The 27,727-nt window shown below is 38.4% G+C and overlaps 2 protein-coding genes across 6 annotated transcripts in view; one reads left to right on the top strand and one right to left on the bottom strand.

Moving 5' to 3' along the window:
- The first annotated feature begins 554 nt into the window (after positions 1-554).
- On the top strand, positions 555-2,098 carry SOD3 (superoxide dismutase 3). The gene is made up of 2 exons (XM_059845073.1): positions 555-715; positions 1,181-2,098. Exon 2 carries the CDS (start codon positions 1,197-1,199, stop codon positions 1,920-1,922), a length of 726 nt encoding a protein of 241 aa, XP_059701056.1. The 5' UTR covers positions 555-715; positions 1,181-1,196; the 3' UTR covers positions 1,923-2,098.
- A 666-nt stretch (positions 2,099-2,764) lies between these two features.
- The window catches only part of CCDC149 (coiled-coil domain containing 149), a 51,008-nt gene continuing 26,045 nt past the window's right edge, over positions 2,765-27,727 (bottom strand). For 2 of the 5 annotated variants that reach the window (XM_059845068.1, XM_059845072.1), the window contains 8 exons: positions 26,535-26,707; positions 24,997-25,069; positions 23,625-23,709; positions 22,253-22,397; positions 16,090-16,166; positions 10,940-11,047; positions 6,243-6,827; positions 2,765-5,622 (listed from right to left, as the gene is read on the bottom strand). In XM_059845068.1, the coding sequence (XP_059701051.1) occupies positions 6,244-6,827; positions 10,940-11,047; positions 16,090-16,166; positions 22,253-22,397; positions 23,625-23,709; positions 24,997-25,069; positions 26,535-26,707 (1,245 nt within the window). In that variant the 3' untranslated portion in view covers positions 2,765-5,622; position 6,243. The remainder of the gene's footprint in view (positions 5,623-6,242; positions 6,828-10,939; positions 11,048-16,089; positions 16,167-22,252; positions 22,398-23,624; positions 23,710-24,996; positions 25,070-26,534; positions 26,708-27,727) is intronic. The other 3 variants (XM_059845069.1, XM_059845070.1, XM_059845071.1) reach the window with 3 other exon arrangements.

The following is a 27,727-nucleotide window of genomic DNA, read 5'->3' as shown; positions in this document are numbered from 1 at the left end:
TTACTTCTCTCTCAGGAAAGAAATCACTGCTACTTAAAAAAAAAAGGAAAAAAAAAGCAGAAAGGCTTCAGTGGAGCAGATATAGAAGAGAAGATGCTAACCCCAAAACTTCATTGACATGTATGTACCTCAACATATACACTTTAAACTGTTTCTAAATCCACAAAAACTTTTGTATACATCCACGTAGAACAGTTTATGTTGCCCAAGCACCGGTTTTGATTTTGATTAATGAAAAAACAAAAATGCAAACTACCTCTAGACAACCAGCACACAAGTGAGCAAACTGCCCAGTTGTGCCTTTATAAAGCTTCTCCCTTTCCCCTCTCTGCCTGCTCAAATTCACTTGTTTTAGATGAGTGCATGAAGTCACCAAAAGGCAGATTAATTTCAAAGTTTTGTGGCTATATTTTTTTTTTTAATGCCTGTGAGGACCGAGAGTCAGACTAACAAACTCACCAGGAAAGGATAAAATATTCACCCTGCCCAAAGCAAAAATGCCTAGAACTTTCTCCCCTCCCTTCCTTCTTCCCTCCGTCCCCGCCTCCCTCCCCTCCCACATCTCTCCCGCCTCCCCTGAGCCAGCGTTACCTAATTTCTACACAAACACGCAGTTTCTATAAGCATCACCTTCAAGCAGCTCTGGCCTTGTGTCCCGTCACATCTCGGTTTAGGGGAGCAGAGGTGAAGAGCTACTACTGAGGGGTTCTGCAAGGTAATCAACTTGTTGGATTTTTGCTTTTTGTTTGTAATGCCTAACTAATGGTTAAGTAGATGGACCAAGAAAAAACTTCCTGGCAAACTGCCTTGCTGGAATTTGTTGAAGAGCCTACTTTTCTACAATACAAAAATACAAACTCAGAAATAGATTTTAAAACATTTTGGCTTGCCTGCTTCTTGCAGGGAAACAGAGGTAGTTTTTGAGATGAAGATCTAATTTAAAATATGTAATCACTAGAATTTCTTTTAGCCATGGGTGCTGGTTGTATGTGTTTAAATACATGTATGCATTCTGATTGAGTTTCAGTTCATCACATTAGACAGGTTTAGCAAGCAGCAGTCCCCTGGGACCGTGTTCCAGCTGTTTCACTCAGGCACACACAGCCGGTGGGGAGCTTTCTCTTCAGCCATACTGCTGCAAAACGCCCTGAATTCTTTGTACCTTCTGTATCTTTTGCAGGCTTGAAACTGCCAAGATGTTTCTGATTCTTTCTCTGGTCACTGGGCTCACCCTGGCTGCCTCTGGTGTCATGACAGACAAGGAAACTGACCCACGCCAGGAGTCATTGCATGAAATACAAAAACAAGTGAACGACCTCTGGCAGAATTTGCTCTACCCAATAATACGTGGTAATGACACTGATGGGATGATTTACGCCACTTGTGAAATGAAGCCCAGCTCCAAAATAGATGCTGACAAGCCACAAGTGACTGGACAAGTCTTATTCAGGCAGAGTTACTCATATGGAAGACTGGAAGCCTTATTTTATTTGGATGGGTTTCCACTGGATAACAATCAATCCAGCAGAGCTATACACATCCACGAGCTTGGAGACCTCAGCAATGGCTGTGATTCTACAGGGGGACACTACAACCCTTTCAGAGTGAATCACCCTCGGCACCCAGGAGATTTTGGCAACTTCCTTCCTAAAGAAGGCAAAATCAGAAAATACAAAACAAACCTCTTTGCCACGGTCTTTGGTCCATATTCCATCATGGGCAGATCTGTTGTGATCCATGAGCAGGAAGATGACATGGGCAAGGGCAATAATAAAGCCAGTTTGGAAAATGGAAATGCTGGGAAACGTCTGGCTTGCTGTGTGATTGGGATAAGCAACAAGAACTTGTGGGAAGAGAAGCTGCCTGAGGTTATGGACAAGAAGAAGAGAGGGCTCAACAGAAGAACGTACAACCAGGCTTAGGGGAAATCCAAAATGCCAGCTACAGCCTGGGCAGCACAAAGTAACTCAGGCTGTGCTGTTGCCCACTAAGATATATGGCTAAAGGATTCCTATTTGCTTGCTCCTCTATGAAATGTATATCACTTTTGTAGAGCTTCCTTTATGTAAGCCCATCAATAAAACCAGCATCAGCTCAACATTGTGAGTGTTTTCTTGAAGGAGAAAAGATTCCCTTTTATGCAGTTTGGAAGCTGAATGCATGTAAGCAAGAGTGCAGGGTGTGTGGGCTAAAGAATCTCTGCACTGCAAGGGGCTTTTAATGGACTGTTAGATGCTAAAGGAAAAAAGTAAGAATTTGCCTCTCATTAAACACTCTTCTGTAGTTAGGCACCAACTTGAGAGCAAAAAGGTCTCCCTGCTGTTAACAGTGTTGGGTGTTGTGTTGCAAGACCTTGGTAGTGGACTTCCCCTAGAAACAAGGGAAAGTACAGAAATTTCTGTGTTGAACTTGAGATCCATTAAGTTATTCTGCTTCTGTAAGTCTCCAGTCTGTGCCTGTTAGTAGCAAAGTTATATACAAAAGTTATAAAGCTACTTAGACAATGATGATAAAGTTAGCAGATCAGGGAGAGATATTATTTTCAAAGCAAAAAAAATACTGAGTGTTTTACTTCATACAAAACTGTAGGAACAAAGTCAGTTTGGGCAGGAAGAAGTGACAGTGAAAAGATTTAAGTAAGATAATTAACTTAATAAGGCTTTACTTTTTAAATTTAACACAACTCGATATTAAAACACCACTCCACGGTTATCATTCATCTTATATTAAGAAGAGAAAAGGAAACAAGCAGGTAGAACAAGTGTATCTGTAAATATTTTTATTAAAGATGACAAAATTTATTAATATAGTTTAACCACATTGTGCTGTTAATCCGGGCAGCAACAAAAGACTAGTTTGCAAATAAATTAAACTGCATAATTTAGAAAGCAAACTACAAAACAGAAGCTGGTAAACAAAATGCTATCTTTTAGAAATGCAGCAGATTTTCAACTTAATCTCAGTTAAGATTCTGAAATACATTCCTGAGCTCACAGGGATTAAAGAAATTCCACTGTCTTTATTATACAAATTCCCATATGCTTAAAAATAGTCTCACTTAGAAAAGAAGCAGCATTCTAAAAGATACTTCTTAATCTGTCATTTTCACACACTTATTTTACAAATTCAATGAACATTATTTTTCCAATAACCACATTATCATACTTTCAAATGAAATCCCTCTCACACATAATGCATGACTTCACCCTTAGGTACGACAGCCTCCTTAAAATCAGTTTGTGAAATGCAGCTTTTCCATACTCCTGCCACAAAATTCCCTTCCCAGTTCGCTTACCCAAAGCCCAAGACCAGACAGGCTTACATGTCTGGTTGTGATTTCTGCACTTCTAAAGTAGCAGAAAAAGGGAACACAGGTCTTAAAAAACAAAAACCAAAACCAACCCCTCCAAATCTAAGGTAAAGTTGAGTCCACAAAAAACCACTAGTTAAATTTACTGGGGAAAAAAAAAAAAAGTTATATTAGCACAACAATATCAATTAAAGCAATATTCGAGGAAGATACTGACAAGAATATTAAATTACTTATCACCTAGTGCAGCAACAATGTCTTACTTTTACAAGTCTCCTTGCTTTGAGGTCTTGTATTCCTGGGATAAAGCTAAAAATGTAGCTAGAATACACATTTGCTAGAAGAGAAAGCAAAGGGCCAGAATTGCAGCAGTGTCATCACACTGGAAATGAGGTTTTCAGAGATCTAATGTGTCTTACTGGAATTCAGTGATTGCAAAGATTTAAAAATTACATCTAAGAGGGAGAATGGTGTGAGGACATTTATCAAGACTCCCTAATTGTTGGGTTGTACATCATATGCTCTCACAGAAAATAATCAGCACATGAGGCACTAAAAAGCTGTTGATCCAGCATTGCTTCAACCTTACACCAAGCTCTTCATTAACTAATAGCATTAACTGGCTGTTAAGGGACTGTGAGCAAAATGCTCATTCTCACCTCTCTGGGTCAGGAAAGACACAGGGCAGGGAAATAGTAAAAGACCCTCAATGTTTTTGAGCTCAGCACATGAAATCTTGACCTCCTATTTGCTTGCCTCGGTTCTGACTGCATTGATATTTTGCTCTGTGCAGGATCAGTCTGTGAAGGATGGAAAAAATAGATCTCAAACAAAATGCTACTTCATGTGACATTCAGGCATTAGAAAAAATCCTGCACATTCTCCTGGAGATTTTAGTTTCTACAGCTATTTTTCTTCAGACCGTCACAAAAATGAGTCAGTTACAATTACTGGGAACATCTTAACACTCTTTCAAACATGTAAACTCTTGGGTTTTTTTCAGGTAATGTGGAATTTTAATGGTGAGCAAGATAACAAAATAAAAACATTTTACTGCTTCGTGTCCCTAATACGCTTAACTATTTATATAACTTTTATTCCTAAGGTCTGCTTCTTAACATCAGTGGAATGCTGCAATGTCCAATTACCCTTAAAGACAAAGTACACATATTTGAAGAGCACTGTAAGTATGGCTTTGTATCCTGCAGACAGACACTGAAAGGGTTACACAAATGCACCTGCTAGGGAAAACACATGAGAACAGAGACAAGCCACATTTTCCACCTTCTGACTATCACTCCTTATATTTATATGTAATAATTTACATACAGCCTTTCTTCTTCTGAATACGAACCATTCATGGGCTCTGACACCTTGATTATGGCAGCACCTGCTACCTCATCTTACACATACAGAAGAGTTTGTCAGTACTGCTAATATAAACTCTCTTTATGCAGTAGCTGACAAGTGGGCTGTAAAAACTTGCAGCTGGCAGTTATTTGTCAAAGAAGTACTCAGTCTGGGAGGGATTTCCCTTTTTATTAGTAGTATTTTATTAAATTTGCTTTAATTCTCTCTGATTGGTTTCAAGTTCTAGGAGTGAGAAATGAACATTTACAGACAATTAGGTCCCAAGCCAGCAGAAAAATTGCCTTGATGGCTGCTGGCCCTCAGAAGTTCCACAGCTGCAGAGACTATTCCTTATGCTACAAACAGGAGAGGAAAGACCTGCCTCCCCTTCCCCAACAGCTGCCAACTTCAACGTTAAGTATTCCCTCATTGCTGCCTTCCTAGAAGCAGAGTGGCACAGCTCCAGCATCAGGACCAAGCCAGGGAATGACACAGCAGCTCCCTTTTCCCCCATTATTATAGGAATGTTTTTCTATGACTAAACCTCTTCAAGAGAAGTTTAAAAAAGTGGCAACAATGCAAATAATCCTTCTGTCATACCACAGACTGGTGAAATGAGGAGGAAAGGAAGAGCTACCCTTAATTCCAAGTAATAAGAAAATAAAAAAGACACAACATTCCTTCAGAAATGAGAGCACAGATGGAGTAGGCTGAAACCTATCACCCATTAACTAAGCCCAAGGGCCCGTTCCAGATCCTGTAAGTAGAGGAATGCAATTCCAGAAACTGACAGCCAAGTAAGCTGAACTGGTTCTCCTCTTGCTGTTTTCTCTGCTTTAGAACAGCATTGCTGTTTCTTACAGTAAGACTTCTGACTTCTCTGATGCTGTTTCCTTCAGAGCTTCATTAAATTGGGCTCTCAGTATCTGGTGAAATAACTTGCTTCATTTTCATGAGATGAGCTGGGAGAGGAAAGGAAAAATTGTGTACAGTTGACAAAATACAAAGGTGTAAAGGTTTGTAATGAGAGAACTATATACATGCAGGGATGGTTTTCAGAAACTTCCTCTAAAGGAATAGTGACCTTATACTAGGGATGTACTGACAGTCACTGTATGTAAAGAGAAGCAGAACACAGTCTGAGAAAGAAGCAAAAGCTCGCAGCCTTAAGATGCTTCTCAATTTATCACTCCAAATTTTTCATCCTTGAGAGACATTTCTCAACATTAAAATAGAGTCCAGCACTAGGACCATACATGTTTCAGGAGCCTAGTGATAAGATAAATCATTATCACTGGCATCTTTCCTACACTAATGTAAATTACATCAATCTATATAGAAACTTCAAATCATTACAAAAAAACCAACTGACTAAACCTCATCATGAATTCTTTCCCTTAGGTAATTTAGTTTTGGTACACTACAGCCAGAACTAACAGAAAAACATATTTTTTAAAGAATTATTAACAGTTCAGTATAAAATAATCAACCCTACAGCACAATATTTTACTGATTATATCAGCAACAGCACAGACACTGCACATGGATTACAGTGAGATGCTTGAGGGCCTGGATTTCATACCTCAAGCCAAACTGTTATCCAAATATTCACGGTTTTCAGCGGCATCAGATGGTTTCTTGTTTTCAGATTCACAGAGCTCCTCAAAGCTGTTATTTGTGTCTGCAGTTTGAACACTGAGCCCTCCATGCCTTCCAGCATCCTCAGTATGCACCACATCTATGGTGCTGCTATTTTGATCCTCTCTTTCATTTGGAATTTCACAATCTCTCTCTAAGGTTTTGTCATTGTCTTTCAGGGCCTCGGTTTCACCTGTTCGTTCATTCTCAGAGTTTGAGGGATCTGTGGGGTCAGATGGATCAGGGCTGGAAAGTGGGAACTCTGCCTCTGATGAATCATTAAGCTCTGCTTCAACTCCCACGTTCTGCTCCCCCACAGGAGTGCCTCCTCTTTTCCCTTCCAGTTCTGCAACTGTCAGTTTAATTATCTGATTTCCAAGCTTGTTTTTGTCTTCTTCCTCAGAAGGCAGCTGGGGTAATGAAGGGTAAAAATGTTTATTTTGGATTCTGTTATTTAAGTTTGTTCCCTCTGGAGCCAGAGATTCACTTGCAACAGTGTAAGTTTCATCACGTTCTCCCTTCTGTTCTGCTGAAAGAGAAATGGAACAGCAGGATACTCAAGTCATTTGGAGGCATTTGTTATATATCTGATCTGAAGAATATTACAACCAGTGCTGGACCAGAGAGATGTTTATCTCAGTAAGGAATTTTTAAGAGTGCTTCCCTATCCCTCCCAGGCCTATTTCTTAGACAATAAAGAATCAACACTAAGTTTCTTGCTGGACCTGGCCTTGTTTTGGAACCTATCTTTCCCTGAATATCAACAATTCCAAAAGTCAGACAGTACCATACTGTAGAACAGCAAGGTCAGGAAAACTTTTCTAGAGGAATATCAACTCCAAGCAAGACACTTAGCTATGGAAATTTTTGGCACAGCTTACCATTAATCCCCCCATCACTACCAGTTTCAGCGGTTAACATGAGCTCCATTTATTTGGAGCTTTTCACAGGTTTTCATCCAATAATGAAGTTTTGTTATTGGTCCTCCAACATTTCTCCAAACATAAAAGATTACTTTGATCAGGGTAACAGCATAAAACAAAGCAGCAGCACAAGAATTTTAAGTATAACATTATACTAAAATGCAAACATTGAAAAAAGAGTCAAAATAGAGAAAAAAAATCAATGTGCAAACAAACACCCTTGTGAAAGTGTCCTTTAATGTGCCCATTAAAGGACAGGAAACCTCACTAAAAATAAGCTTGCAAAGTAAAGTAAGAAAAATTAGGAAATGCCAGAAACAACTCTGCCTTGAGAGCTTAAAATTACTCTTGTTGTGCAGACACATTTCATTTTAGTATTTAAGAATTTACTCCATTTCTCCCACAGGAATCCTGCTTCACATAAGAATGGGACTGTCTGGCTGCAGAGGACCAGCCTACTGTCTCTATAATACCCGCCTCACTTACAACTTGGGAGCTACTGAGTGAATGAGACCAGGGTTGGCATGAGGGGAGCAGACACTCTTTACTGCCATCAACAAAGCTAGGAATGAACTCTGAAGAGCTGGAATTTAAGTCTGTGGAAAAGGCACGGATAAATTAACTTTTAAAAGGTGATCACCCACTGGATCTAAGCCTCATTATCTGAGAAGTCAGCTGGAAAACTAGGAGCTTGATGTGCAGTACTGCTCTGCTTGTGCTGTACATCAAAGTGTTCCAAATGAGGCAAAATGTATGTAGCTCCAACTAGCACTTGAAGTTAGCAGGGACTCTACCTTCCTCTTTGCATTCCTCAGTTTCCTCTCTCTTACAGTAGAAAAACACCAACCTATCACCTTGCTGCACTCTCTGAAGACAAATTGTCTCAAAGCACTAAATCACCAGAGAAAAGTTCATAGAAGAACAGCTCTGTTTTCTTCAGGGTATGCCTGAAATAGCACCCAGGCAGTACAGGAGGGACAAGGCATTCAACGATGGAGGGGAAAAACCCTGAGCAGCTGTTCATTAGCAGCTGAGATGCTCAGGTACAATCCATCCCATGACACTATCCATCCTGTGCATCGGATAAAGGGAGATTTCGTGGCACAGGACAGGCTTGAATTCATATGATTGTACTCTGTCATTATGCATGTTCACATAGGAACTGCACAGTAGATCTTACAGACATCCACCATCCAGCTTAAATGAAACAATGATAACAAGTGCAGATTAAAGGAGGCTTTGATGAGGCCAGGGTAAGCAGATAGACTGGATAAAAAAAGCCTGCAAAAGCCTCTGATTATCTACAGATCTAGCTAGAGCAACACTTGATGCATTATAAAATGTTCTGATGAAGAATAAGTGTTTGTTCAAAAGCTAAGAAGATTTCTTGAGTCAAACAGGCACCATTCCCATACAGATACTGACTGCAGAGGAGCTGTGTGACTCCAAGCACAGGGATATGCCCCACAGGTGAAAACACACTGCCTCCTTTTCAGGCTTTGAAGGGAAAATAGCAGCCCCAAACATCCTTCAGAAAAAGCATCTGGGGTATTTGGAACAGCAGCTGTTGTGTCACCTACTCCTAGAAACTATGGTGTCCCCTGCACAGCTGGTCATAGATATGTGCTCATTTATGCCACCAAAAAGTTGGCCCACAGATATAACTTTTGTCTCAGTTCTCACTGCAGGTTATCAGATATATTGGGACATAGATAAGGGGAAACCCAAGCTGTTAGTGTAGGCAGAACAGTAATTTCTTAACCTGCTCCAGTTTGATGACTGAATTTCTATCATTAACCTTGGCTCTCATTATGGTCATGGGACAGAGAGGAGAAAAGGAGATGACCTAGTGGGAGCTGATTCTCCCTATGACTGCCACAGGTCTAATCCTGGTCTGTCCTTTCCTATCCAAGGCTGTTTACTTCTGTTCTTCTCTTCCCCTGCCTATCTTTCTGTTCCTGCTCCATATCCCCTTGTTTATCCAGCCCCTATACTCACTCTGCCCATTTTTCATCCACTTTTCAATATTTTTTAATCACACCTTGCTTTCACTGCCAGTGTTCTGATTCCTCACTCCTGCTGTGCTCTGACCTCTGCTCAGCCACATGCAAGTCCCTCCTCACTCAGACTCCATCAACTTTGTCAAACCCCATCTACTCGAGTCCTGATCTTGGCCTTTCTTCCCACTCTGCTCCAGTTTTTTTTCCCCTCTAAGTTTATTTTATCTCAAAGGAATCGCACATACAGAGTTTTACCAGCACTGGTGGCACAAATTAAGATCAACAGAATAACTTGTTTGTTTTTAGCAGATGAGATTTGTAAGTGAATCATGCAGAATGAGGTAGAAACTCCAGAGTGCTTCCTCAGGCTGGAAACCTTTTCCCTAGATTTCAAATTCCTATAATTATAGATACAGGGGGAAAAAAAAAAAAAAAACCAACCCAAATTCAAACATACAAAAGACAAAAAAGGCCCACCAAAATTCCATGTGGTCATCAGTATTTAACATACACACACAAAAAATTATTTGGCTATCTTAAAAAAAAAAAATTAGCTGACGTAGAAAACACAACATGGAAAGCTTCAGCCCAGAGTTAAGGTTTGGCAGTGTTACAAAGCAACAACAAGAGGGTCTGATGAGATGTGACAGGCAGATCAGACTGCCTGTCTGACCACCCTGTAATCATAACTGTAATACCAGCCTCACCTAGGACAAATATGGAAAGAAAAGAGCATAATGCCACCAAGTAAATAGTTTCAAAAACTGCAGATTTAATTAAAAGTCAACATTTAAGTAGGTAAAAAAATGGATATTTATGAGTTATTATTACTCACCAGAGAACCATTCATTACAGTTTCACTTCTTATTTTTAGCAAAAATATCATCTGATCAAGATCGTAAAAAAAGATCAGCCTTGCTGTCACATTTTATCAGATAATGACATGGACTATAAAGTCAAAATTAAGCCAGAATCTATTTAGTTTCAGGACTAACAAATAAATTGTTTATGATGCTTCATGGTTAGCTGAGAAAGATCTGGGCATATCATAATGTTATGCCCATTAAAGACTTTATCCAAATGCCAATAAGCAAATATAATAATCCATCTCCCATCCATTATGAAAAACTAAGGAAAAACATATCAAGGTTATCAGCAACTGTCAAATAACGTTAAGCTTGACTTTGGGGAGATGTTAAAGCTTGCTACTGGAGAAGGATTTTTAACAAAACACATGTAAGACTATGAAAAAAGCAGTCAATTTCTCTGGGAAAATGAGTTGGGTATTTCAATTTAACATGTGCAATCAGGAAGCCATTCATCTAGACATCACCTATAATGCAGGAAAGTGCTAAACCAGTTCCACAGACTGCTTCCTACTGTGCATTTTAACTGAGGGGAAAAGTGCAGGAATCAGTTAACTGCAACACAGATGGCATGAATAACTTCACACAGTGTCATGTTATCTGGCAGGAAAATTCTCTGAGGTGTAAGACCTGATCCCTAGCCTTAGCAATCCATTCAATAGTAACTTTTCAGTCATTTCTTTGCTATTTGTACTGGGACCATCTATCTGTTTTACTTGCATATGATGTATTCAATCTCTACGATCACTGAAACTTTGCCTTCTGCTATCCCAGCATGAAAATTTATTACATTTTATTTGGAAAGAAATGAGTGCTCAGCTCTCATCATGTTCTTATGTCCCAGGTGCTCACCTTGTACTTCAGTTCTCTGAGGCTTATCAGCAAACGCTAACAAGGGTGACCTGGACCGCTGTATCACAGGCAGGGCTGGGTCACTGAATGTTATCGTATCCTTCCCACCTGGAACAATCACACTGTTAGAACTGCTGGCTCACCAATTACAACCACTGTGCATCAGTGATGTTCCCTACAAATTTTTAACAATGATATTGAAAAGTACAAAACAGGAAAAGCATCTCAAATGATCCTTTCACAGCATGGGAAAAAAAAATACTCTGTACTGGAGCCACAATATGCTAGGCAAAGGCAGAAAAGCTGCATTTTTTTATCTGCAGTACTGAGTAAAGGCCAGATTTTGAAAGACCAGGTGCTGTATGCAGCAAATCGAATTAGCAATTTGAATTCAATTAAAAATAGTAATAATCAGATGATACCAAAGTAATGGATCACTGGCATGCTATTACCAGCAAATGTTCAGCACTGACTCTTACTCTCTATTCTTCTGTTTCATGTGATACAAGCAGGTTCATCATTATGTAGCTTTATGCTTCAGATTTACATATTATCCTGCAATGCTTCCTTAAAAAAACCCTAAAAACTGCATAATTAAGAACTGAGGGAGCAAACAAGTACACATTGCTGGGAAACCGGAGGGATTTCAATCTGAAAATTCCCAAAACATTTCTGAGCATTTTAGTTTTAAACCAAATGGAAAAAGGCAATTTTCCAGCTCTTTTGCAGACAAAACAGTGCAAGAAACCCTTCATCTGAGGACTCTGCTGTAGATGCTTAGTGTTTACATATTTTAGCAATGCAGAAAGCAGCACCTGCAGATCCTTTAGGAAGTCCTCCACTATTCAGGATGCTCATGTTTTTAGTGACTGACACTACCTTAAACCTAGAGGGGAAACGGCAGGAAATGTGCAAGATCAGCTAAGCGTGGTGTTTGTGTGGCCTCCAGAACATGTGCCAACTGATAAGTAATGGCTGGGGAGGCAGCAAGACACTGCTCTATTTATCTCCATGAGAACGACATTTATGTAACAGCCACTTCGCCCCTCTAAATCTGTTAGTACGTTTCACCTTAAGGCAACATCCTAAATCTAATCACCCATCCAAGACAAAGACTTTCAAGAGAACACCAGGTCAGAAGATACCTGGAATAAATCCAGCTCTGAGAAAGTTCTGGTGCATACTAAGGAATAATGAAAGTCAAGCTGTTCCCATGGATTCTAACTGGACCACTCCAATCCCTAATTCCTTTTAAGAGCACTGGCTGCAAATATCTTGATTCTGAAGGTAGTAATAATCATTTTATACCCTTGCCATGTCGGGCAATACACTGCAGCAATATGAATGCAATTCATGCTTTTGAAGCATGAATCTTGTGGATATTTGATCCCCCTGTCAAGTATGCATCAGAATTCTGCCTTTGCCAGATTCAGTAATAAAACCCAGCATTAACTAACAGCAAAGAGGACAACCCTCCCACTGTAAGGCAAAATTAATTAAAAACATAACAAATGCAAAACAAATCCAACCAATATTTAAAAAAGCAAAAGCTCCTAGATGAATGTACTTTCCTGTAACAGTGAAGGAATTTTGTGTTGGAAGAACCAAATTATACAGGGAACTTGTGGTATGAAAATACCCAACAGATATTCACACAGAATCAGAAGCAGCCACATATCCAAAAAGATACAAAAGAATCCCATGGAAGAAGTTAAAAGATGATGAATAAAAAAAAAGGGTAGTGGTTTTAATATGAAAGTAGAAAGCAGAAGCTTTTAAATTTATTTAATAAAAAAAAGTAAAGCCTGAGCTGAAGTCCCTGAAGATTGCAAGACAAGCTTCACAAAAGATACTTCTTGACTTTCCAGCCAGCATTTACAGAGTAAACACATTTACTTTCCTATTTTTCTCTGAAAACCAGCCTGGTTACAGAAAATAAAGCTAAGCTCAGTATCCACACATCTTAACAATAGATGTGACCCAAAGAGTCTGATGAATATTTATTTATTTATTAACAGCGATTCACATCCATTCATGAAGGAGGCACATAAGGGTACTGCTGCACTACATTCTGTGAATCACGATCTGAAGCTGGATTACACACAAAGAATTTCAACTAGCTGCTGTGTAAGCTCAATTTCACAACTTATATAGCTTCATGTTCCTCTAATGAATTTTTCAAGGACTGTAGTGAAAAGTATACGGATCTCAAAATTCCTATAAGTTTTCAGTAATAGTAAATTTTTCATTTTCTTCTCCAGGGTTGGGTATTTTCTTATAACCTCTGCTGCACCCTATGCCACTGTAACTGGCTACAGCCACAGCAGCTGCAGAGGCCTTTAATTCTACCCTGCCTCTGCTCCACGCTGATTACTGCAGCGCAAGAAGTAGCATTGAAACTCTCTTATCATCCCACACAGAAGAAGGCTGAGTCATGGTTGGCTCTTTCTTAGACTTTTTTTTCAGTGGAAATCTGGAATTTTCAGGAAATGATAGATTTTAAAAAAATACAGAATTACCCATCTGAATGTCTAGTGACATCAGACTGCGAAAAGAATTAAATGGCGCTCATTATGTAGTGTTATTGAATGCATTTAACTTATTTGTGTGCATATTTCAACCACAATGTAGCCAAGACAAAGCAAAGAATTAAATGCTTCTGTGAACATCGCATTCTCTGCTTCCTTCTTAAGGGAAGCAGGATTATAAAAAGAAAATCAAAGCCAAATCTATGCCCAAACTTGCTTTCTTTTCAGCAATGAAAACAAACCTCACAAGAGATTCACTTAACTAAAGCCCATTTTCTAAGCAGGGCAATATAAAGTCTGGTAGGCAGAACTTCCACAGGGAATGAAATTTTACCTTCTCAAAAATCAAATATGCACTTCCTGTTGATTAGCTTCCCCATAGTTCATTCATGGCTTTCTCAAAAAGCAGATGACAAATATGTCACCTAACAAAAAACCAGAGGCATTCAAGATCTTTCTTCAATATGATCAAGTATATTAACAGCATTTGGAAGATATTATTATCATGGTGACAGTGTTTGTTATAAATGTTATATAAACAATGATGACTAAGTAGGAACATTAACTTCAGATTAAAATCCTGCAATTTGTAATGTGCATTTCTTTCAGCGCTAGAATGAACATCAGCTTTTATTTGCATTTTTTTTCCAGTGACAAAAAAATTCCACTCACAACCAAATAATATTTTTTCACTCTGGATTTAAGACTGACCAGATGAGATACTCTCCATGTTCTGCTCCTCACCTAAGCCAATATTCAGCTGCAGAAACCATTGTGGTATTCCCACACTAATTGTTACATACTGTTGTTTTATGGAGCAGAAGCTTTACACACTCTGAAAAGAAAACTGGTGACCCACCAGTTGTTGCAATGCTCTTTTTGACAACCCCAGGATTAGAGTGCACTTGGAAACAAAAGTGCACTCCTGATTTAAAAGGCAAGCAAAAAATCAACAAAATGTCAGGGCTCAACAGAACTCACAATCAAGTGTAAAATTTCTTTAAAAATATATAAGATCATCCCCTCTTACTATTTTCCATAATGCAAATGAACTTTCCTGTAGAGCAGCCTCTATTTCTCCTGTGGTCATCTAACTCAACTGACTGAACAACTTAATCTGCTGGATATAAAAATGTTCAGATAACATTTCCATTTATTTACATGCAATGGCAATATTTAACGTACTGCTAGGATCAGTTACTAAAAAAATACGTTAAGCAGAACCTACTCCCAAATCCCACTGAGACATTGTAGCTCAGGCCTTCAGGCAGCAAAAGAAAGGAAGGAAAGAGACAGTTGTTATTGTATAAACATTAATTTGATGCTTTACCTACACAGATCAATATGGTACAAGAAGTTCCCACTTGCAGTTTTTTAAAATACATTTTGCAAACATGCAAAGTGCTGCATTTATTAGTGTAAAAATTTTATGGAACACTAGTATTGAAAAACAAAACTAAACAAACAAACCCCTACAGTACCTTGAACCAATGAGTTTGAAAGACATGTTTGTAGTAATGTACTAAACTACATTAGCAAGGTCTTAGACAAACATTTCACCTTCATCTCTTGGAGAATGCGGGGAGGCACAACTGCAGTAAGTACACTACACATGTTAGGTGACTAACTGTGGAGAAATCCGTGGAAACAGATTTGGACCTTCAGTTCTGGAAAGAGTCAAGCAGGACTGACAAAGCCCAAACAGGCAAGCTGAAGCAGAACCACACCACATCAGCCCAAACAGCTGAACAGCACAGGTTTGTCACAAGGGCTCTTCAGCTCCGTCAAATGTTTTCTTCTAGATGTACAAGTTAGGTGGAAAAACCTGAGCCATAAAACCAGAAGCCTAAACCATTCTTTCCCACACTTACTAGCACTTAGAGGAATCTGTAAACAACAAAGCCTAATGATGCCAACACCACCTACAAAGTAGCATAATTTACAGTGGTTACAGAAGACACAATTAGGTGCAATGGGAAGAAAAGAAGCAAGAAAGGAAATGTAAATTAAATATTGCACATTTTCCTAACAACGATGTCTATTAGGAAGCAGATTAATCTCCCATTACTTGAGTAATTTAAAACCAAATACAAGACTTAAGGGACTATAGGGAATAAGCCTGTTCTGGAGAGATGGACTAGAAAATTTAGAAACATTTACGTTTCCAATTTCTAGGAGTTTATGATTCTACAGAAAAGCATTTAAAAACAGTAAAAAACAAAATCAGTGGTTAAAAGAAGTACAAAATTAATAAATAAAATTGGTTGAAAAACATAATGACCAATGACCTGTGCATCATTTTATGCAATGTTTAAATAAAATAGTTCACTTTTTTCTTCACCTGCTGTCTATGGAAATAATTTGATTACTTCAATATTTAAACCTTTTTTTCAGCACTTTTCATGTTATTTTCAGTACCTATTTGACTTAAGAGTTTACAAAGTCTAGTGATTTTTGCTTTCCACTTAACATTTATTAGACATTTCTAATTTTGGAAATGTGCTGAATAGACCATTCACAAGGTAACTGTCATTAAAAAAAACCACGTCCAAACTTCTCTTAAATGCAAACATACCCTTGAAAATTAAATAATGCAAACTATTTGCTTGAAATTTTACTAACCTGGAAGACTCCACAAGCCAGCAATTTCCAAAGTTCTTAATTTCTTTTCTAGTTCTGCCACTCGATTACCTAGAATTCTTTGGAAAAAGAACAGCTGTTATACCAAGGTAACCAAAGCCCAATTAGTTATATGACTACAGTTGAATTTTTAAATTGCTACTTAACTAGTGCAATAAACCTGCATACAGTCATCTCTTTTCACTAACAGCAATGGACAACCTCTCCTGGAGTTAAAAGAAAATTAAATATATTTGTCTAATCTATACCATGCTTTTAAAAAAGCAAAAGGTCTAGGATGTAACTGGACATTCTATCTTTGCAGTAAAGAAAAAGAAAAGCAACTCACAATATTTCTATCTTCTCACCTGCAAATATGACTTTATTTTCTTTATAGCTAAAACCAAAAGGTAAAAGCTACACAGACAAAATATGGAAAACTCAAGACAGCATCCAGATTGGCTCTGAAGTTCCAAGACATACATTTTTGCTAGTCCTTTATTCAGGGAATATTTCCTATCACTAAGATTGCTTAAAATTGTAAGGAATATAAGGAATATTTTTTCTATTAGACTTTTTTTTTTTTTTAAACACTGAACTGCTTTCTACTTCACTAAAAAGCTTCAAGCTCTTTAGTGCCTTTACCACCCACTCAGTATTCACTGTATTTCTTGGGTCATGTCTTCTTTTGTATCTGACTTCATACACAAATGCTATTTGCAGTTAGCTCTCCTGCAGGATTTAACTTTTAGTCTTAATTCTCTCCCCAGATCAAATGAGAGATTTCTATCTTGAAAAGAAGGCTTGTTTCTCCAGTGAATTTTTGCAAGTGTTTCATGGGCACAGCAAGTCTGCTAGAGTCAAAATCTTTAAATAAATCCCAAACAATACTCACTAGACTCAGAAACGTAGACAAGGCAGCAATTCTAAACATGACAGCAGAGATTATGGACAGCAAGTTTTACTCATCAAATTACAGCAACAGGATAAATCAGTTAAATTTGAACTGAATGCTGAGAAGCAGCACATCCCACCCCAGCAAGGCAATAGTATCTTCCTGTGCATACCAGAGCTGTGTAATACTGCACTGAGAGCTCCTCAGCAAGGGCTTTATGTGCAGACATTTGAGCACACTGGGAATGTCAGTACTGTCAAGATGGCAGATTCTGGGAAGGACATGAAGAGTAGCATACCCAGCAAATATCAAAGGGGCTAGGAAAATTGATTAACAAGGACTAAGCATTTTTGAAATCTCTACTGTGAGGGCTTTGCAATGACACAATAAAAGCCTATAAGTATTTTAAAGATTACAAAAATATCAAGATGAGAGACAGAATGTAAAACAGAAAGAGAAAGCTTATAATAAACATCAAAGAAAGCACTGAGAGGTATAGGGGTGTGTGTCAACTAAAAAGAACAGTCCATCACATTCAAAAGCAGAGGAGAAAAGACGAAGCAGTTATGTTTATTTCCCCAATGAAACTCAGTATTTCAGTAGGTTAAAAAGGTTATGATGGATTTACTACTGTCTTCTCCAATTAAAAGCAAAATTATTCAGGTCCAGATTTCACTTTCAGAATGCTTCCATCTGGTATGAGAAACTCAGCCTTAATAACACTGTTTTCATAACTCTGACATCCAGCAGTTGGGCTCTGCAGTACAACACACCAGTTGACAGCAAAAGGCAGGAGCAGCTTTCAGGAAACTCTGCCTTGCACACTGGGAGCCCCTTCCCACTGTCCTGCCTAAGGCCTCACCAAGGGTCGGCTAAAGAACATGGAATTCCCCAGGCTAAGAGGGGAACAGAGAGACATGATGTAAGACTTCTTCCACATCATGTTAGTTCTGGCAGGGAGCTGACAAAACAATGTTGATTTGGCTAATGATTGTCACCACAAAGGAGTCAGAAGTTTAACATGTCTAATCCTTATTATTTTCATAAGTAGTTCACTACTAGTTCCAGGGCAGAAAACAGGGGAAGGATGCTGCCCTCCCTGCCAGCTAGCCATACCACACACATCTCAACCTTCTGTAAGAAGTTATTGCTACTGCTCTGATAACAACAGCAACGTCACTTTTCTCTTGCTTCTCTTAAATTTTATAATTTATTTATCAGCTGTATCACACTAGTTCTCATGGTTTTGGAGAGAATATATCCTGATAGTACCTACTGAATCCTCTGAAGAGGCACTGAGGGTTTTTTTTAACCTTTGTTGCAGCTTCTCATATAGAAGGATGATTTTGTGTCTCAGAACAATGCTTGGCAACAGCAGAGGACAATATTTAACCCCACTCCTTTCATTCAGGAAGAGAGCAAAATACATTTAGTGATATCATTCTAGTTTGCTAAAAAAATCCCATTATTTTAAGACAGGTATGGGAGAAATAAAACCTAAATAAAGCTGCAAGTTCTTATAGCAATAAATTTTTGAAAGATAAATGTGTAAGCTATTCTGAACACAATGTGGTTTATCACATTTCTTCCTTTCCCCTGAGACCTCCAGATAATTTGCCACCTCCATACATGCTGTGGGAAGACTGAGCTGTGGTGGCCTGGCTAAGCCTACCTGGGTGGGTATTTTTAAAGGGGCTGCATGGGCTGGTAGCACCCAATTCCCTAATCTATTTTTTAATCTCTAGACACGGTGAACCAGATCCTTCAACTAAAACAGAAGGATTATGTCACAGACACAGGTGATAGCTATTTCCATTGTTCTCTGGTCCTGTGCCTAATGCAACAAGGGAGTTAGTATAGACCTCCCTCCAGGACAAGGTTTTGCAGAAATCTGTTGTTTGAGCAACAGTAGCAATGGTCCCATCTGAGCTCCCTTCACCTGACTTTAATTTAGCTCTTGTTGCAGAAGACATACACCCTCATACAGATACCATCACCTAAATGCCTGTAAACAGGACTGCCACAGTCCCATATCTGGCTCTGCACCTCGCATGGAAACATGTGCTCAAGTTACAGACTGACACAATCCTTTTTGTAATTTTGGACATGACTGAACTTGCCCAAGTTAGAAATGTTAAAATTAGTGCAATATATCTAACCACCACAGCAGCTTTTACGCTGATCCAGCTTGCACAAGTGCTGGCAATTTCAGGAACAAATTGCACTAAAAAGAACAGCTAATAAATGGTTTATTGCTGGTAGAATAAAAAAGGATGTTTATCCATTTGCTAAGCAGAGTTAGGACAATTTGGTTTTGCATTTATGGAACTGTTTAATCTTGCGACACACTACTGCGTAGAGAATTAATTTACAACTGCCTTTTCAAATTAAGCTAATGGGCTTGAGAAGAAAAACATAGGACGTTACTTGAACTTAGCATTAGTAGCTACCAACCACCTTGGAAAAACAATCTGGTTTTTTCCACAACTTCTTTTCTTCTGAAAACTGGGGATAAAAAATGAAGGCTAGATATAGCCTTCTTGTCCCTAGGCACATACTCCCACAGTTCCTTCTATCATGCCACATCTTTAGAAGAGTGGCAATAACAGTAGTGTCTTCTCCAAGAACAAATGGCAATGGATTTTTTTAACAACAGTGTAAGAACAGAAAGTAAACTTCAACAGAACATCCAAATTCCAATCTACTAAAAAAATCCACTGTCTTGTTATTGCTTCAGTTGTTCAGAAAGCAAATTCACCATTCTGCTATTGTAAACTTATATAGCCAACTCTCAATCTGCAAGCTACCAAAGAGGTCTAGACCTCAGAGTAGGTTAACTGTATGGGGGAAAGTAAGTTCATATGGTCTGAAAAATCTCATTTACTGATAGTGAGAGAATCACTACTAGGTCATTCACCCATCAAATATCAAATGCAGAATTTCCTCCACAAAAAGAAACAACCACCCCAAAATCTCATGTTCTTTACCCAATAAATCTCACTTTCTTCAAACACCAATCTGAAAGAGTAAATGTGTCCTCCAAATATGCTCTTTGCACAGGGAAAGACTGCTGCCTTGTGATTTATGTAAAACTTTTTATCACTACAGTTCTCTCTAGCCTCACATCCTTCTCAACTTCCTATTTTGAATGGAGAAATGTCTTCAACAAAAGAATACATCTTCTAGTACCAATTTACAACCCTGTCTTTTTAACTTGTGCACTGATCATAATCTCACATCTAACCTTCTCCAACAGGTGGGCAGCTTCTTTCCCATTTTCTCAAGTCAGCAGACTTTTAACTTATTACAGGGCAAATAAGTGCCCTCATTTATTTGCATCTCAAATAAAGGATGTTTTTCCTTGATGTTCTACCTGCATTTCCCTTTTTCACATTAAATTTTTATGTCTTAGGTGTTTCCACTTGTAGTGGTTCCCACTCCTCCTAGCTCCTTAACAGCTTCTTTAATCCACCTAAAGTCAAAAGTGACAAAAAGAATGAGAATACCACAAAGGAATGTTTTTGAGGCTCTTCACTCAACTTGATCAGGATTTATCTATTTTTTTTTTTCCCTGAACTATCCTGAACTGAGTATAACACTACAGTTCTGCAAACACTCCTGATCCTGGACTGATATGGACTGTCACTTCCCTCTAAGACCTGATCTTCTGTTGGCCATAGAATAGTAGTTTGCATTTATTCCTTCTATACTCTGATGGCTTTATGTGACCAGTGGGGCACGCAGACATAAGGATCATATCTCCTCGTGTGGGTTATCTCAAAACAACCCATACTTAGTGGCTGAAAGCAGAAAAAGTAGTATCAGAAAACAATCATTGCAATAATATTTGAGAGATGCAAGAGACTGCATATCACCAAAGAGGAATACAAAACTAAGAGCTTTGCAAAAAAAGAAAAATTATACAAAATAAAACACTGGGTGATGATACAGTATCAGGATGTAAAAGGCAAGGATTGGTTACACCTGGAACAACAATAGTTGTTCTCTCTCTGTTTTCCTTCTGATGTTACATTAGCAGTAAGAAGGGAGTAAGCAGCTGTTAGCCCTTCCTTAGCACTGCTCTGTGCAGCATCTCCTCTTGTATTACAGGCCAAGAATTGACTGAGCTGCCATCAGTTAGATCTGGGCTACATTTTCACCACTTTAGTCTCCTTTTAGCTGATTAGCCATTTGATGTCTCAAAAGTATTAAAAGTGGCTATTAATTGCTCCTCCACTTCTGTTGCCGCATCACTCAGAATTATGCAATGGAGTCTGCCTAATATCTAAGTTATCAATTTTCAAAGTGAATCATCCATTCTAGTGTAATACAGTTTACTTCAGTACTACTTCTTTTCAGGGAAGATGTCTGGCTGTTGCTGGCATCTGGTCCTGATGTGCTTTGAGAAGCCTGAATAACCTCTGATTACCAGCGGTGACTCGGGGTTAAAAAAAAAATTACAAAACAAAACAAAACAAAAAAAACCCAACAAAAACTCACTAACAAAAAAAGAGGGGGTGAGCACAAAATCAAGGAACACTTTCTAACTCTGATTTTTATATACTGTATAAGGACAATAATATCAGAATGTCACAAAATGTGTAAAAAATTCTTATAGTCTGCCATGATAGAACTGTACAAGCCACAAAGAATTCTACTGATGAGCAGAACAGCTAAGAGTAAACAAATTCTCTTTTAAAGTTCAGTTCAGATTTAAAAAAAACCATATAGTAGCAATCAAACTGTGTTTATCTGCTTCAACTTTTAGCAAAGTAACTATAGGAGCAACAGGTATCATCTGTATGACACAGGCCACTTAGCATTTGTCAAATGTTACATTAACCCTTTCAGACTCTTTTCTAGGAGCAACACTTACTAACCCCATCAGAGCTTATAAGAAAATTCCTACATTGACTACCAATTACCACGTATCTCTCCAGTTCAAGGGTGTCCTTCCTCCCAGAAGCTTTTCTTTAGCTGTTCCTACAAACTTCCTGCTAGAAGTCTACTTTGAGTTATTACAGTTTGTAATAACCTAAGCAGCAAACCAAATCCTTGCCTAGCAGAGGCAGTCAGGTCTCTGTCAACCTCAGAATTTAAGATGAAAATGTAATTTTTCTCAAATCGCAAATCTGGTCTTTAAAGAATCCACCACTCAATAATGATGATGAATTTTTTGTGAAAATGAATCTTCCTTCCCATTCCCCTTAATATTTCCCCAAACTAACTTTCCCATAGCTTGATATTTTACTTAGAAGTCATGCCACCTACTTGTTGGTTTGTCTTTGGTGTTGTATGACCATGTTTTTTTCATGGATGGTTTCCAGTAATGCAGTGGCCAGTGATTTGAGATCTGAAATGGATTGTGGTGTGGCTGGTAGGCTACATCCATGATCCTCCGACAACAACTCTTGGACTATAATGTTAAAAACACAAATGAGTTTGGGCTCCTCATGCACAGAAATGCAACACAAACATTTACTTAGCATTAAGGAACTATTCCGGTCACTTAAATTAATACATATATTTTTGTTTGAATTAAAAAACAAAGCCAAAAGATCAGAACTGCAATTTCTAGCTGTGTTGAGTATGGTGGCTTTCGAAGTTGATTGTTATTCACAGCAATAGCCAGAACAAGTATAGGCAGACACATCTTACATTAACTTGATTCTGCTTTTGGAAAATTCTTTTTGTTCAGAAGGATACAAAATCATTCTTCTGCAGGCCTACAAATAGGTAAAAACTGGTCATTAAGACTGAAGCCTCCAAGGAATATTTTATACTAATTTTTAGAACCATTAAATCCTTCAGGTTATTTAAGACTGGTGTGAAAATAGAGTCACCCACGAACTCTTCCTTGGCAACACAGAGTCTGTACCTTCAAGCCAAATCAGGAAGTTCACGAGTATCATTAAAATCTGTAACTAGAATCTGGCTCTGCTTCTTTTCATAAATATATACATATACCTGTATGCAAGCACATGGAGAAGAGGAGAAAAGAGAAGTCAAAACCAGTAAAATGAGTTTCAACTTACCATGACACTTACTACTGATCTCATGTGTGTGTATGAATATACCTATATTTAAACAGTGGGCAAGATACACTGTTTGCTTCAAAGAATTTTCTCATTCCCTTTCTTCCCTAATCTTGATATTTTCTTTGAAACAGGGAAAAGAGATTATTTTGCTACCCATGAAGAAACATGGGACACAAAGATTTTTTGTAAAACATATGAATGTAAAAGCTGCCAAGAACAGCAGCAGAAAACCTGACTTAGTGCCCCTCCTCCACCACCCAGTCTACTTTTCATTGGAATGCGAATTGTGACTGCCATTGTTAGCAGAGCAAAGAGATGAATAAAGAAGTGATTTGTCAGGGTCTAGTGAGTAAAGAAATATTTGATAAAACTAATGGGGGAGAGAATGAATGGCAAAAGAATTAACAAAAGAAGAAGCAGTAATCCAGAGGCAAATTTTATATTGTAAAGTCAACTGAGAAGAGGACAGAATTAGCACATAGTAGTAAACAGGGAATAGGAAGAGAGCTTTTGGTTTGGTTGGTAAGGAAAGGGTTAGAAAATTAAGAGGTTAGATGAAAGGAATTCAATGAGATATGCAACACCATGCTGCATTTATGCAATACCTTGCTTTGCAGAAAGGACTCCAGTCAGAGCACTGCTACTGGATCTACTATGAGTCTTTGAATTTTTTCGTCTCTCTAGTGCATTCTAGGGAAACAACAAATATCTTATTTAGAAAAACAGTAGCCAACAAATCCTGTCATTAGGAGGTAAGAATCTGGAACTTTGGATTTTGGTCTCAGAGCAACTCTGCAAGGCCCAGACCCTACAACTATAATAAACTATGGGGGTGTAACTCTCAAAGATTATTATTCTCCAGCCTAAAGTTACAAAGACTCATCTGTCTCATCCTAATCACTTTAGTGCAGTCTCTCCCACCCACTCCCCCCAATGTATATTTAAGACTTGCCTGTTTTTTAATAATCTGCTGACTGCCAGTGAAAATACTGCAGTATGCTGTAGACAACATGAACTGGAAACAAAAGCAGACTTTTCCCAGCACTTCTTTGGATAGGTTTCAAAGGGGAAGTTCCAGTTCCTCTGTCAGAGTTCCTATAAGGCCTTTTAGTACCAAATACTGACTTTCAGGAATTAGAAGCAGAATGGTCCTGCTACAGAAATCCAGATCATTCAATTACAGTTCTGTGAAGCCCACTGGACCACCAAGATGCTCAGTTCTCACCAATAAACTCACACTCCAAGAGACCCAAGCTGCAAGCGGGAACAGACGCTGAAATGAAGTTGGTACTTTGAGGAACTTTGCTCTTGCACAAAAAACAATCAGGGCTGTGATTACTTTATAGTAACCTAAATGAACAAGTCCTATCAACAATCCTAAGATTACTCTTCTCATGGTCTGACAAGCAGCCCTCCCCTCCCACTTCCCAAATGATTTGCAGAAGGAAATAAGAGTGCACAGCTTCTGGGAAGGGCAAAAATCAGTCCTGAAGGTTTTATGTAAAACAGCATATACTTTAACTCAGGAGAAGAATAATGAAAGCTTAGTTACCATTAAGCTACATGAAGAAATAGCACAGCCACCAGAGAACAGGCAGACATGATCTTTTGGGGACAGCAACACAGCTGCAGTTATTCACCACTGCATGATCTGCTACTTTTCACCTAGCAGCTGGCTGGAAGGCTGATCATCTGCCCCTCAGCAGACTGATGGTTCCCCCATAGAACTTAAAAAATGTATTTAATTAATTTTTCAAAGTACTCTTAACAGGTATCCCTTTGTACTGCCCTCAGCTAAGAAGCCTACAAGGAATAATGAGCACATAATATGTATACATACTAATATTGTCAGAATGTCAATGGTGGACTTTTCTTTCAAGAACAAATTTGTTCTTCAAACACATTTAACATGAAAATGAAGAGTAACTTCCATGAACAAAGAAGCACAGTTTAGATGATACACTGAGAAGATCTTACCTTATATTTAGTAATACTAGACTTCAGAAGGTTGACTTCCTCTTGAAGTTGTTTTAATCTCTCTTGAAGATACCTGAAAAAGAAATATAATCCTTTACTTCACAGAACCTTCAAATACTGCCTCAAGCAGTGTTCTTTACTATTTGGCATGTCCTCTCTTTGAACTAGTGAGAGTTCTTTTCCCTCTGCAGTTTTCTGAGGGATGAAATAACAAAATCTTACTGTTCTTGACCCCATAAAACTTAAAGTAGGGAAACAAATTGCATCAGAACAGGAGGCTGCCCTCCTGTTAGATTTGTCAAGCATGCTGCACAACTATTTTGTACTGGTCGTCAGGTTTCTGGGGAAGAAAGCTCAAAGAATATATTTATGTCTAGAAGAAATAGTCAGGAAGCATTTATGTGTGCCCTCTGTACTTGAAGGTCTGTGAGATGGACACATGAAGATTTGTATATATGTCAACACAAGACTCAGCTACGCAGAACTCTTGCATTGCAATATCCATCATTTACTTGGCACTTCTCATTAGCAATCACAAAGTAGAAAATTTAACAGTATAGCTGAAAAATGGAACACAGTTAAGTGAAACAGCACAGTTCTTCCTATTAGACTTTATGCACTTGGATGAGATAGTTATTTCCAAGTAGGAAAACATCTTTTTTATGAATAAAGGGTTTATAAGGTATCTTCTTTCATGTAGTATCACTGCAGCTGTATTAGGGCTTATGACAATTTAATTATTTCACAGGAAAAAATTCACATCACTGTCAGGGGAGCAGGGGGCTTAAATTGATACAGAACTCTGTAGGCCACACAAAACAGAAAAAAACCCTGAAGTTGTGGGGAAGAAGTAATGCCTTTGGTAGTACACCTTCTTCCCTAAAGCATAGGTTTTGTAAATGGAAACTGTCTTACAAGTTCTATTTCACTTTAAAGTAATTGTTGACATTAAGGGAGATACCTGCTATGGCTCTGTCAGTGACTCCTCCCTGTCATCCTTAGTAGAGACCATAAAACACATTCTTTTCCCAAGAAACCAGCAAGAATATCTACATGGGTGATTTCAACAGCAACTTCTGTTGGGAAATCATCCCATGCTGACAACCTCTCCCTGTGGAGAAAATTATGTCTGTAACTGTAATTCAGGGTACTCTAAGTCCCTGTTTCCAATTCAAGATTAGTCCTTTACAACTCACTGGGAGTTTCTGAATAGACAAATTTTTAATATTCTTGCTTTTGGTGCCATACAGGGATGGGAATAAAAAGGCCTTCTCTTCCTTTTCCTTGTTTAGCTTTATTTGGGAACATCACTGGCATCTCTGTAGCCAAATACAACACTGGTAATTTCCTGTAGCCTAGATTTCTCAATATTATTTAATGCTTAGTTACAGTAGAAACAAAATGGGCAAAACAAATTTCCAAAATCTCTTAACTTTCATTCTTGGATACATTTTCTTTAAAGTTTTGTTGTGACTGACTTCCTGATCCTCCTATTAAAATAACACACTGTTTTTCTAGGGAAACAGTAATGCACTCACCTGTTCTCCATACAGAGAGCATCGATGTCAATGATACGGTTTTCATGCCCTCCTAAGACATGATTCAACTCTTGGTTTAGTCTGTCAGACTTATCTTGGTAAACAGAGCGTTCCTCTTTCACATCCTGTAGCTCATCCAGGGCAGCCTGAAGATCATATCTCAGAGTCTCAATCTGAGAAGAAAGGAGAGCTATATCAGTATGACTTTAAACAACAGCTAACATAGGACCCAGCCTGAAAACAGCAACAAACACATGTTTGAACAGTATTGATTTTGGACAGTCAAAAATTTGAACAGTCTTTTCAAAGCTCATAACCCCAGGTATTTTTACTCAATTTCATTATCTTGGAGTTAAGGAACTTTACCAGTTAGATTAGTTTGAAAAAAATTCTAGAAAATAATTAAAGTCTAACAGCAAAAGAAATCTCAATCCCTATTGTAATTCTGCTCTACAAACATATTAAGGTGGTTTTATCATATAATTTCTAGGACTTGGGGTATTAAGTCAACAAGCCTTGTCAAAAAGCCTGTAAGTGGGAATTTGCACTAATCATGGGACTTGAGCAATGAGGTTCCATAGAGTAAGAACTGAAAAAGTACAAAACTAAGCAATCATGGAGGCAACAGGATGAGCTGTGCTATTAAGCAAAAGAGTGAAGAAGACCAGTGGGAAAGATACTCAAGGACAAAGAGCTTCAAATTTCCAAGGAGATGAAACTGAGTGTGAGAAAAGTCTGCAGAGACAGAAGTCTCCACCCACACCCTAGAAAACATGGATAGGCCGGGAAGGACAACAAACCACCATTTAAAAGAGGCTGGGTGATGAACAGAAAGAACACAAGCTTGGTAACAGAGTTAGCAGGGAGGATCACACTGTAAGAAGACCAAGAGCCTTTCCAGTAAGGTACAGTGGTCCTGCAATTGAGGGAAGACTTAAGAACTAGAAATTCCAGGATCACAGAATGGCTAATTCAAGTTGGAACTGATACTGGTAGGAATAAGTGTGGGGAAAACTGAGAATGCAGAGCCACAAAACTGTCCAGAAATGTGTGGATCAGTGTTAGGGAAAAAGTCTGATGCTGCATGGTAAAGAGCATTCATACAGACTTGAGGAAGGGAAATAGGTCTCATGTGAGATTTTTTTCAGAAGAGGAGAAGAAATAGCTTGGAGGCAGGAGGAAGAGGACACTAA

This window comes from Haemorhous mexicanus, chromosome 4, assembly GCF_027477595.1.
Source record: "Haemorhous mexicanus isolate bHaeMex1 chromosome 4, bHaeMex1.pri, whole genome shotgun sequence".
In the NCBI taxonomy this organism is placed as follows: Eukaryota; Metazoa; Chordata; class Aves; order Passeriformes; family Fringillidae; genus Haemorhous; species Haemorhous mexicanus.
Note: the sequence above shows the minus strand (reverse complement) of the source record. Positions and strands in the feature narration are given on the sequence as shown.